At 33.3% G+C, this 13378-nt stretch overlaps 2 protein-coding genes across 2 annotated transcripts; both read right to left on the minus strand.

Moving 5' to 3' along the window:
• Positions 1 to 254: 254 nt before the first annotated feature.
• Positions 255 to 1564, minus strand: LOC147380919 (protein CYSTEINE-RICH TRANSMEMBRANE MODULE 6-like). Its single transcript, XM_086431053.1, has 3 exons — positions 1426 to 1564; positions 605 to 797; positions 255 to 530 (listed from the first exon to the last, which is right to left on the minus strand). The coding sequence occupies exons 1-3, from the start codon at positions 1454 to 1456 to the stop codon at positions 485 to 487; spliced, it is 270 nt and encodes an 89-aa protein (XP_086287179.1). The 5' UTR covers positions 1457 to 1564; the 3' UTR covers positions 255 to 484.
• A 6558-nt stretch (positions 1565 to 8122) lies between these two features.
• Positions 8123 to 9983, minus strand: LOC147380920 (uncharacterized). Its single transcript, XM_086431052.1, has 2 exons — positions 9974 to 9983; positions 8123 to 8805 (listed from the first exon to the last, which is right to left on the minus strand). The coding sequence occupies exons 1-2, from the start codon at positions 9981 to 9983 to the stop codon at positions 8123 to 8125; spliced, it is 693 nt and encodes a 230-aa protein (XP_086287178.1).
• Between the last annotated feature and the right edge of the window lie 3395 nt (positions 9984 to 13378).

Here is a 13378-nt window from a genome sequence, read left to right on the forward strand (position 1 = left end):
AGATTGATTAGCTAGAATCATCAATCACATTGATTTTAGAGCGTGGTTGTAATGGCAAGTCCGTGCCGCGCATGCCAGGAGCAGTTATGCTTTGAAATTTCTTTTTGAAAATGAGTGAAATGATCATAATCCTTTTCAAGGAAACAAAATAAATATACAACCGATCACAACTACGAGTCTATGAGCAACCAAGTTATCTACCACTTGTGTCATATAAATAGTTATCATATATTAATAGACGATTAAAAGTTGTATTTGGAGAATTTGCCCATCATTGTAGCTGTGTATGAATATTTTAGCCAATTGTACCATTAATCCAACAAGTGATCGATGGGTGAGACACCCATATAACAAATATCAAATCAATAGTAAATAATAAATGGAAGAAACTACGTCCTCTCCCTCATATTAAGTACAACATAAATATAAAAAAAAAATATCAAAGAATAGATCTACAGCACCTAAAAATAATCCCTCTAAAAAATCAGAAGCATATGTCCAAAGCAAAGCAGCAACACATGCCAGCACAACTGCAAGAAACAAAGAAAATAGACTTAGTAAAATGTAGAGAAGAGAGAGAGAGAGAGAGAGAGAGAGAGCTTACCATCCCTTCCAAAATCCCCTTTGCTTAGTTTCTATACCATGAGGAGGTTGTTGTGGGTGCCCTTCACTGCCTTTCATTGGGTAACCAGCTGGCGGTGGAGCGACATAAGGGCCCGAAGCGAATCCTTCTACCCGGGGAGGGTAGGACTGAGGTGGTGGTGGAGGATAAACTGATCCAGGGGCTGGGTATGCTACTGCTCAAACAAGATCACCATAAGGATTAACTATTATCTTGAAACTCGGAAAATTGGATCTCAAGTCCATTATGAAATATATTGACTGGTTCGACAAGGTTCCCTACGTCATGACAATTTACAGGCATCATCATGAAACAATTTGCGTGGTTCCATGTGATTGCCTATATATATATATGTTCAATCTTGTCATGGGATAGATGATGAGATCTTTTACTATACCCTTGGAAACCATGGTCACAATTTAAATTTTTTTTTCTTCTTTTATAAAAAACAAGAAAAAAATCCCTAATAGAAATCCAAAAGTGAGTTCCCTATGAATTTACAATTCGTGTAAAAGATGAAATTGTGCCCCTTAAAACAAATGTTACGACATGGTATTAAAAGAATATAACCCAAAAAATGGGATCTACCACTTGCTGCACAGTCGCTTCTACAAACAAAAAAGTAATGTAAATACCATGAAGAGACCATAATCTTCTACATCGTATCCCAAATATTGAATCTAAAACACATCTTTTCTTTCATTTTTATTTTAATTTGAACTCAACCAAGAAGACTAGAACTGATTCTTTTATGAAAGTATTGTGTCCAATTTAAACAATAAAAGAAAGCGCAATATATATACCTGGAGCTTGGTTTTGATCGTAATGACTCATGTTTCAATTTTGATGGTGGGATATAGCTGAAAGAAGCGGTTTTTGAAATTTAGACTTTTAATGTATTTTGTCTAATAAAAATATAGGAGAAGAAGAAGAAGAAGAAGTTGGAGAAGGTGAAAGATTAGGTTTTAGATGGTTTTTGTCTAATAAAAATATAGGACAAGAAGAAGTTGGAGAAGGTGAAAGATTAGGTTTGAAGGAACTTTCTATATATAGGTGTTTATATGACGTGGAAGCGAGGGTGGCTGGCTACAAGCCTACAACGCGTAAGAAAAGACCACACGGCGAAGTAAAGGAAGGAGTCGAGGCAGGTTGAAGGACTCGTTTTGAATTATTTTCATAAACCCCTCCACATTTTCATTTATATTTGAGATACCCCTACATTTTTCAACTGATGACATAGACAGAGACTAATGGAATTCTTTTAAAAGGACCTAGATACTCCATCTTAAGTCTCTTACTGAAAAAGCCAAATTACAGTTTTAACCTCTAGAAATTCAAAAAATAACCATAACCATATGGCTGTCCTTAGCAGTTTAAAATCTCCCCTTTAATAGGATGTTGATAAAGGAATTTATTTATTTTTGAGTCGCGATTCAGAACAGTATTCTATTCCTATATCAACACATAGTGTCTATGTGACACATTTTTATTGGAGGACGGGTGCATTTGAACTGGTGCAATATAGAAAATGGCTTGATTAGGAGTTGATTGTAATTTAAATTCATCAATACAAGTATTCTATGATCTTGACTATCATGATTTTCACATACAATTTAAATAACATATATGATTTTACAAAGATAAATAACATACCTGAATCCATAGCAATTTCTTTAGTTAATTGTTGATCTGAAAATATGGATTTTTTCAGGAGATGAGTTTCTCTCTTTTGATCATTTTTCTTAAAAGAAAATTTGTATTTGTAGACACCCCATTTTTGCACTCGCCTGATTAATCAACTCGTCAACCTGATTGCAATGATTTCTAATGATGGATGTGTATTCCATTGTTTTATTTTGTTATCAGAAATATTTCAGAAATTCGGATGAGGTATCTCGAATTGACAAAACCTTAGAAACCACGCTACGTTAGGAAAATACGACCCTAGAAACATAGAAATCATCATATTGCAGACCAAAAAGAAGTTTCATGATAAAAATCACTAAAAATTGATCAAATTATCAAAATACCCCTAACATCAAAACAACCCTAGAGCCTACGTTATGATTAGGAAAACCCTTTCGAACACATAAAATAGCAAATCGAAACCAAATAAATCATTTTCCCAATTTTCACAGAATTTGATAAAATTACAAAAATGCCCCTCATTAAGTTCATGACTATTTCACACAAAAAATTTCATAAATGACACAAACTAATATTTTCATCGAATTTCTTACGAAAAATTGATTCTAAAACATCGTAGAACATTAAAAATCGACTTAAAACATGAAAAGTCCTCTCCGGGGGTAAAACGGTAATTTCACAATTTTCATAATTAAAAAATTTGAAATTAATAAATAAAATATTAAATAATTAAAGTGAAACATTAATGAAATTAATTTAAAATTTTGAACCAAAGAAATCGATCAATCGGATTTTCAAGTAAAATTGTTGAGGGTTCGTGAGATATTTTTTTAAGGACCCATCTATTTGGGGGTCCAAAGAATTAAAAATATGATAGAGGAGGGTTCTCCAAAAAATTAAAGTCAATCAAGCAAGACTAAGGTCAAGGTATTAAAGTCAACCAAGTGAGACTAAAGTCAAAATTAAAGTCAATTAAGTAAGACTGAAGTCAAGATATTAAAAGTCAATCAATTAAGACTAAAGTCAAAATCTTAAAGTCAATTAAATAAGACCAAAAGTCAAAATCCTAATAGAGTTCTAATTAAATAATAACTCAATCTAATAGAGTTCTAACTTAAAAATAATTCTACCTAAAACAATTCTAATTAAAATACAATTCTACCTAAAAGAATTCTAACTAAAACACAACTCTAATTAACTACTAACTCTATCCAAATCAACCCTTAAAAAATTCTATAAATAGAGGTGCTCACACCCTATTTTCGTATCAAATTAAAAACCCTAAGAGAAGTAGGTCTAAAAGCCCCCTACCCTCCCATAAACCCTAGTTTTGAAGCCCCAACTCCTTACCTAACATCCCTCCTTCGATTTTAGCCTAAAGAACACCTAAAAACACTCTAAAAACACTTCAAAATCCATAATAAACTCAAAGAGTTCAGATCGAAAAATAAGGAGATACCTTGCCTCGGAGATCTGAAATCAAATTCGGAGACAGAACGAAGTAAAGGAGTACGGTACAAGGAGCTATTTTTGTCAGATCTGAGGGAATAAAGTTTTTCATCGGAAAGGTATAAACGTTTTTTATTTATTTTTATCTAGGTTTTTAGCAATGTAATTTACTTGGAAAGTTAGTAGAGACCGACTTTGGCCGGGCGGGGTTGGTGCCTAACACCTTCCAACCCTGTAACGTGATCCCCGGACTCTTTTTTTCTTTCGTAGATTAGTTTGCCTTTTTTAGAGTCAGTTTGGTTCCTAGACCTTAACAACTAGGTGGCGACTCCCAAACCTCAAGAGTCAAAAGCGGATCCACGCACCATGCGGATCGAGGGCGCTTTCAGTATTTACCCACTAATGATGGAAATTGTATAATGCCTCTTAAAATGGGTAGAGAGAGGACCCATTTCCTTTAGTAACTGCTAATGTAGTTTTGTAACTACCACTCCACTTCCCATCAAAGTTAGAAGTTAATAGATAGAGGAAAACTACTTCTCTAACTGTTAGTAACCACTACTCTAGAGATTAGATCAGTAACTTCCTTTTATAAAAGACTAAAAGTGTCATGTGGGACAGAAAATATATCTAACATTCTCCCACTTGGCCCATATGACTAATTTCATTTTAGCCTCAATGAAGTAAACATTATGCGCATAAAACACTAATCAATCTCTAACTTAAATTGGTCATCATAAATACTATGGTCAAATGAATCATTAGTATAAGTCATGGCGGTTGTACATCAATAAGGCGACATAGTCCCTTCCATGTACTATATAACTAGCAATTCAATCAACCATGGTTCATAAATGAGAAGTATCCATAATTGGTCCAACAAAATTGTCTTTGTAAAAGACTTCCTGTTATCTTTTATCCATTCTCATAGATGTACGTACAAAATGGAAAACAAGAAAAAACAGAAACATGAATAATGAGATCTCAAAATGTCTAATAACATAAACCATTACAATCCAAAACATACAGGCATCAAAGGTTACAATCAAGACCCATTCTTTTAACATGTTCTTTAAATGTCTTTGGTGGTAACCCTTTAGTTAGTGGATCTGCAACCATGAGCTCTGTTTTAATATGTTCAATAGACACCCGTTGTTTCTGAACTTCTTCCTTAACGACAAAATACTTTAACTCCATGTGTTTAACACCATTAGAGTATTTGTCGTTCTTGGAGAAAAATACAGTTGTAGAATTATCACAATAAATTCTCAGCGGCTTCTCAATAGTGTCGATAATAGCAAGTCCTGAGATAAAATTTCGCAGCCATAAATTATGAATTGTGGCCTCAAAGCATGTCACAAATTCAGCTTCTATTGTGGATGAAGCAATAGTAGTCTGTTTAGCACTTTTCCATGAAATTGCTGCTCCAGCCAACAGATATACATAATCAAAAGTTGATTTTTTACTATCAACACATCCAGCAAAGTCTGAATTAGTGTAGCCAATCACCTCAAAATTATCAGACTTCTTAAAAGTAAGCATGTAATCTTTTGTTCCCCTTAAGTACCTCATCATTTTCTTTGTAGCTCTCCAATGATCCATTCCAGGATTACTTTGGTATCTGCCCAACATACCAACTGCAAAACTGATGTTTGGCCTGGTGTAAGTTTGTGTATACATCAAACTTCCTACAACAGAAGTATAAGGAATTCTTTCCATCTGTTTACGTTCCCATTCATTCTGTGGACATTGCATGAGACTAAATTTATCCCCTTTCTGAATTGGGGCAATACTAGCTGAACAGTTTTCCATACCAAATCTCTCTAAGATTGTTTCAATATATCGGTTTTGAGACAACCCCAACAAACCACGTGAGCGATCACGGAATATTTCTATTCCAATCATGTAAGTTGCTTCACCCATATCTTTCATTTCAAAATTCTCAGAGAGAAATTTCTTAGTTGTGTATAATAAACCAAGATCACTACTGGCAAACAATATATCATCAACATATAAGATCAAAAATATAAACTTGCTCCCACTAACCTTCAGGTATATACACCGATCAACGGTGTTTTCCTTAAATCCGAAGGAAGTAATAGTATTATTGAATTTAAGATACCACTGTCTAGAAACTTGTTTAAGTCCATATATTGACTTATTTAATTTGCAAACCATGTGTTCTTTTCCCTTTATGGAGAAACCTTCAGGTTGATCTATATAAACCTTTTCTTTTAAACTCGATTCAGAAAAATAGTTTTCACATTCATTTGGTGTAGCTCTAAATCAAAATGAGCAACTAAAGTCATAATGATTCTAAGTGAATCCTTCTTTGATACAGGAGAGAAGGTTTCCTTATAATCAATACCTCCTTTTTGAGTGAAACCTTTGACCACAAGTCTAGCTTTATGTCATTCGATATTGCCTTTTGAGTCACGTTTGGTCTTAAAGATTCATTTACAACCAACTGCTTTATATCCTTCAGGCAATTCGACAAGTTCCCAGACTTTGTTTTGATCCATTGATTTCAATTCATCATTCATAGCATCAATCCATTTATCAGAATCATTACAGCTAATGGCTTGTGAAAATGAAACCGGGTCTTTACTGGTCCCAATATCGTAATCAGATTCTTGTAAATAAACCACATAATCATCAGATATAGCAGGTTTTCGTTCTCTTTGAGACCTTCTTAATGTTGATTCTTGTGGTTCTTCCATAATTGGTTCATTAGTGATAATCTCATTGGGGAGTGATTGATCAATAATTTGTTGTTCAACATTGTCAGATGATTTTGTAATTATAGGAACAACAATTTCTTTAGAAGTTATGGGTAGTGGGACTTGCACCCTAACTTCTTGAATATTTGTTTTTTGTAATTGATTATTCCCACTGATTTCATCATTCTCAATGAATCTGGCATTACCCGTTTCAACAATCTTCGTACTATGATAAGGAAAATAAAATCTATACCCTTTGAATTTTATTGGATAGCCAATAAAGTAACCACTAATGATTTTGAAATCCAATTTCTTTTCATGTGGATTATATATCCTAGCCTCCGCTGGGCAACCCCAAACGTGCAGGTGCCTCAAACTTGGCTTCCTTCCTGTCCACAGTTCAAAAGGAGTCTTTGGAACTGCTTTAGTAGGAACCCTATTTAACAAATAAACAACGGTCTTAAGGGCTTCCATTCATAATGAAATGGGTAAAGATGAATTACTTAACATACTCCTAACCATATCCATCAATATACGATTACGCCTTTCAGCCAGTCCATTCTGCTGAGGCGTACCTGGCATAGTGTATTGTGCACATATACCATGCTTTTCTAGGAGTTTAGCAAATGGGCCAGGGTGTTGACCCAATCCATCATATCTTCCATAATACACTCCACCTCTATCTGATCTGATAATTTTCACTTTTTTATCTAATTGCCTTTCAACCTCAACAATGTACACCTCTAGGGCATTCACTGTTTGAGATTTTTCATGCAATAAATAGATATAACAATAACGTGAAAAATCATCAATAAAAGTGATAAAATATTTTTCTTTACCAGAAGATGGCGAGTCAAAAAGCCACAAATGTCTGTATGAACAATTTCAAGAAGTTCTCCACTTCTTGTAGCACCTTTCTTTATGTTTTTGGTTTGTTTTCCCTTAATACAATCCACACATACATCGAGATCAGTAAAATCTAGGTTAGGGAAAATCCCATCTTTTACTAATCTCTCCATTTTTTCTTTGGATATATGACCCAAACGTCTGTGCCACAAGTGAGAAGAACTTTCATTGATCAGGTTACGTTTAGTTCCAACATTATGATGCAGGGTTAAAAGGCTTTCAACAAAACGACTATTAAGATTTAGTTTATATAAACCATCACATAAACTACAAGAACCAACGAAAGAAGAATTTTTAAACAAACTGAATCTTCTATTACGAAATGAAAAGGAATAACCTTCAAGGTCAAGTTTTGATATGAAAACCAAATTACGAGAAATAGAAGGAACATAAAGTGTCTAAAACAAATCTAGATAACAATCAGTGTCTAAAAATAAACGAAATGTCCCGGTAGCAACCACTGGAACTTTGACTCCATTTCCCATAACTATGGAACTTTCATTTTCTTTAAAGTCTGGATTGTAAGGAAGTCCTACATCGAATTAGAAACATGAACAGTGGAACCTGAGTCAATCCACCAAGTATTAGAAGGAACTTCAGTAAGGTTTGATTCGAAACAAACGTAAGCTAAAGGCTTACCTTTCTTTTCAAACCATGCTCTATGTTTGTGGCAATGTTTCTGTACATGCCCAAACTTCTTACAGAAACGACATTTGATACTGTTTTGTCCCCTCTGATGAGCCTCTATACCTTGAGGAGGCCCATTGATTTTAGGTGGTTATGTTATTTTGTCCTTCTTAGGTTTCTTCCACTTCTTAGTAACTCCTTTGCTTATAAGATGAACTGAATGATGTCCTTGTTGCTTAAGCCTTGTCTCTTCTTGAACAAGTATATTAGCCAATTCATTTACATTCCACTTGTCTTTAATAGTGTTGTAATGAATTTGAAATGGCCCATATTGAAGAGGTAAGGAGTTCAACATAAATTGAACAAGAAAAGACTCATCCACATTCATCCCAAGAACTTTCAGTTTAGCAGCTAGATTTGACATCTCAAGGACGTGTTCATGTATCCCACGAGTACCATCAAACTTCATGGTGGTGAGTTCAACCATTAATGTCCCAGTAAGAGACTTATTAGCTGAACGAAAACGTTCTTCCACAGTCTTAAAAAATTTCTTAGTAGTGTTAGGTACAGGAAGTGTTGATTTAATGTTGTTCGCTATACTCATTCGCATAAACATAATGCTCAATCTGTTCGATCTTTCCCCAGAATGACTTAAAGTCTTTTCTTTCGCACTACTAATTTCAGTAACAGTAGGCGATTTCTCAGTCCGAAGTGTTAAATCAAGATCCAGTACACCTAGGTGAAACTGGACTTGCTCAGACCAGTCTGAGAAATTTGCTCCATTAAGGATCGGAGCAGATGAAGCATGTGAATGAAGCAAAATAGGAATTGAAACTGCAAGTAAATATATGCTCACACATTAATGCTTAGATTTAAATAATAAACAATAAATAGCATTGTTGTAACACATCTTTGGATGAAAATTACAACATACAAAAAATTAAACTTTTAACTATTATGGTGATTCCCTTTCACCTATTAATAATAATAATAATTAATAATGTATCCATAATCCGATAGGTCCGTTACCTTTGGGTATCCGATTCAAACTTTCAATTAAGAATACACATTAATTATTTTACCTTAGTATATTAATCACAAGAAAAGTGATGCACCTTTGGGCCAAGCCAAAATATTCTCATGATTAAAGATACATATAAATATCTATTTAAAATTTGCAAAGTCATTTTCTTAATACTTGGGATATGAGTATTAAGATCCAAACTACAACTTGAAACCTATGACTTTCTAGTTGGATCACTTTGGTGATTACCAAACTATTTCATAAAATAGGATTTCGAGTTGAAATAATCACTTTGTAAAATAATTTATCATCAATCACATCATATCATCATTTAAACAGTTTCATACATGTGGCAATTTCATCTTCAAATAAACTATAAAAAATAATAATAATATTAATTATTATTATTATTATTATAACAAATCAATACAAGAAATATTATTTATAAATTTCGGACATGATTCAGATTTTTATAAATGATACATATTTTGTGTGTTGTGTTTTATACTGTAGAACAAATTATAAGTGATATTATCAATTAAATAAAATAAAAATAAAATAAAATTGATATGTAACATCATGCTGAAAATGGAAAGTAGAAAATGTACTAAAATATGTAATTTTTCTCAATTAATTAAAGCAACCAACAACATCATGCTTTATATATGAGAATCCATAGACAACACCTTGGGTATAAAATAAATGAGATTTTATTTTGTGGAAAATTTTAATAATCGCAGCGAAAAAGAAAAAAAATTAAAATCAAAACTAAATCCTATCAAATATATATGAAATCTTCCACAAATAATTGATTCCAACAAATAGATCATAATGGAAAATCAAGAAAGTCTTAACCTGTGGCTCTGATACCACATGTAATTTAAATTCATCAATACAAGTATTCTATGATCTTGACTATCATGATTTTCACATACAATTTAAATAACATATATGATTTTACAAAGATAAACAACATACCTGAATCCATAGCAATTTCTTTAGTTAATTGTTGATATGAAAATATGGATTTCTTCAGGAGATGAGTTTCTCTCTCTTGACCCTTTTTCTTAAAAGAAAATCTGCATTTACCCACTAATGATAGAAATTGTATAATGCCTCTTAAAATGGGTAGAGAGAGGACCCATTTCCTTTAATAACTGCTGATGTAGTTTTGTAAGTACCACTCCACTTCCCATCAAAGTTAGAAGTTAATAGATAGAGGAAAACTACTTTTCTAACTGTTAGTAACTACTACTCTAGAGATTAGATCTGTAACTTCCTTTATAAAAGACTAAAAGTGTCATGTGGGACAAAAAATATATCTAACATTGATATGTTTTTAACTCGAACCAAAATGTGCCACATAGACACCTTACCTATTCTATAGGAACGAGACACCTTACCTAATCCTAATCCTTATTTTTTTGGGTGGGGAAGGTATGTTAGCAATAGGAATTACCGAATTAGTAAGTTGGAAGAGGGATTTTGAGCGTCATCGACTTTAACTGTAGAAATATTATTGAAATAACAAAATAAAAATACCTGGAACGATATTCCAATTTGATTTCATGTATAAACAAATTCTTCAATCTGACCTGAAACACAAAAAAAGGTTGAATGGAGTTGAGGCACGCACGTAATCACACTCTTTACGGAATTTCGTGCATCTATAGAGAATTGAATGTGAAGACATAAAATCAGCACGACGCCCCTAGGATACAAATCAATTACCACTAAATTAGTATTCGTCTATCCACTGGACAAAAGATAGGTATCAAAAAATTTACACCAGATTTCCTTGCCCAGATAATTAAAAAGTGAGTGAAAACTCTTGTTAACTCTCACAGAAGCTGAAGAAAGAACGAAGACAGAAAGAGACTAATGAAAATATAATATGTGTAGACAATTAACCCAGGCAACCAATATACGTATAAGAATAAATTGCGTTGAAAGAATCAATGAAAAATAGTAACAAGCATTACGTTAAGATGTTAGCAATAGAAATAAATTAAAAGATATTAAGTATAAACTTCTAGGATAAAAAGAAAGGTTTTATTATTAAACACCTCACTTTACCTCATCACACCACACCGCACCGTCTCGACCCAGCCCAACCCTAGAGTCAGACTTGGCCTTTTAAAAACACAAAAAGAACCTTATTTTCAATCGATGTGAGACTAAACAAAGTAAGAATACCAAGCAAAACTTTGAGTTACTAGAGATGTCCCTTTCTTATTCTCTCTCTCACTTAAATTCATTTTGTACCTTTAGCTAAAAATAGTAGAAAGAGATAACTTATGAAAAATGAGACAATTACCACTTATATACAAGAGAATAGACCTTTCCTTTATATCTCTTAAAATAATATTTTTATTAAAATACTCAACAATCCCCTATTTATTTTAATAAAACTACAGAAAATTCTCCAAATGAAGGAACAAGTATCGTGCTTAAGTAAAGGTGTTTTACAACTTGACCCTTCACATAGTATTAACATGTTTAGAGTATAAGAAATAGAGTGACTGCGTATTGAACTCAAATTCTTGAAAATACAATAGTCACATTATACATACAACCCTTTTAGCTTAGATGGTAAAGTAAATCTCTATGGTTTTTTTTTAAGGCGATGGGGGGGGGGGGTGAAGCAAGTCCCTAGCTACAAAATAGACAAGCTGAAAAAGCTTACAGGGCTGCCAGATAAACAAAGGGCAAGCACTCAAGAGCAGAGAAAAAGAACCACAGAAAAAATAAGACACCTACTTCCTATGGTAAATCTTCCCAACTCTATCATCTTTGATAATCTTCAAAAGACTAGGAGGGAACTCATTAACCTCAAGAACAACCTCCCCCAACTCCCTCGATCAAGAAGCAATTAGATCAGTAGTCTTATTGGTCTCTCTGAAATAAAAAACAAACTCGATAACAGAAAAATTAGGCATGAGAGCCTTAATTTGAACATCTTGTGTAGAAAATATGAATTTTATTGATAATTCTTGGATGAATATTACAAAAGCCCCAATAGGGTATTTATAGGCATTACATCAACCAAGATATATGAAAACTACCTAATATAAATATTCTAGATTATCTTAATTGATATATTCTAAATATCAATATATATTATAGAATATCCTTCATCACAACCTTCCATTTGTGTGAGATACACTAACAATGATACAATGTATCTCATGCATTTTAATACAGTGCATCTTATTCTCTAACACTATGTCCTCTAAAGAGTGTGGAATTCCCCTTTCAAGCAATTAATTCCTCAAATGATGAATACCCAAGAGAGACGTGAACTTCAACCCACATAGGATAGGATGCATCTCATTGAATGTGACCGACTTTTCTTTGTTGCCTACCATTAAGGCTTTGATGGGGTCTCCATTCTAGTCTTTTAAAATAACACCTTCATCTCCAGGTGGATGACACGAGGAGCCAACAATATTGAATTGATTTATCGTTGATATCTTTTTAGAATCTGCTTGTGGGTATATATAGAATATTAACCTAGGAAATCAACGGGCATAAAATGTATAAGAATAAATTGCAATGAAAGAGCCAAAAGGAAAACAATAACATTATATTTGTAGAAGTTAAGATGTTACAAATAAAAATTAATTCAAAGAAATTAAGTATAAACTTCTAGTAAAAAGAAATATTTTAATAATAAATACCACACCACACCACACCACACCACACCGCACTGCACTACCCCGTCCCGACCTAACTCGGCTCAAGGCTCACGTATGTGTGCAGGGGCAGAGCTAGGATTTTGCTCATGTAGGGGCAGCCAAAATTGAAAAAATAGTTTTGGGGCTAACCAAGAGTGGAATTTTTTTTTTTTTTTTTGTGGGGGCGATACTGACAGATTTCTTTATCTGCCCCAATAGCACATTAGTCCATAGAATTTGAAACTCTTGTAGGGGCTAGTGCCCCCACAACCCCCACTCTAAATCTGCTCCAGTATGTGTGTGTGTTAATGAATCAATTCAATAGCTTGGTTCCCCTCCTTGGGGTGAAAACTTGGGTATGCCTTGGGGCCCAACCCAAGAGTCAAACTTGGCTTTTTAAGAACACAAAGACAACCTTATTTTCAATCGATGTGGTACTAAGAAAAGTAAGAGAACCAAGTAAAATTTTGAGTTATTAGAGATGTCCCTTTCTTATTCCCTCTCTTAATTAAATTCATTTTGTATCTTTAGCTAAAAATAGTAGAAAGAGATAACTTATTAAAAAATGGACAATTACCACTTATATACAAGAGAATTGACCTTTCCTTTATATCTCTTAAAATAATATTTTTATTAAAATATTTAATATTAACCAGCTTAAGAAGCTGGCATCTTAATAAAGGATTATTGAACTTAGGTTGTGAGT

This window comes from Akebia trifoliata, unplaced genomic scaffold (assembly GCF_017979445.1).
Source record: "Akebia trifoliata isolate Shusen 1 unplaced genomic scaffold, ASM1797944v1 Contig00878, whole genome shotgun sequence".
In the NCBI taxonomy this organism is placed as follows: domain Eukaryota; kingdom Viridiplantae; phylum Streptophyta; class Magnoliopsida; order Ranunculales; family Lardizabalaceae; genus Akebia; species Akebia trifoliata.

Bases quoted from the DNA above. Each gene is read 5' to 3' on its own strand.
- LOC147380919 (XM_086431053.1), bottom strand. From the start codon at position 1,456: ATGAGTCATTACGATCAAAACCAAGCTCCAG. The intron at 798-1,425 runs GTATATATATTG...TTGTTTGAGCAG, and splicing joins CGATCAAAACCAAGCTCCAG to TAGCATACCCAGCCCCTGGA. The intron at 531-604 runs GTAAGCTCTCTC...TGTTTCTTGCAG, and splicing joins AGGGGATTTTGGAAGGGATG to TTGTGCTGGCATGTGTTGCT.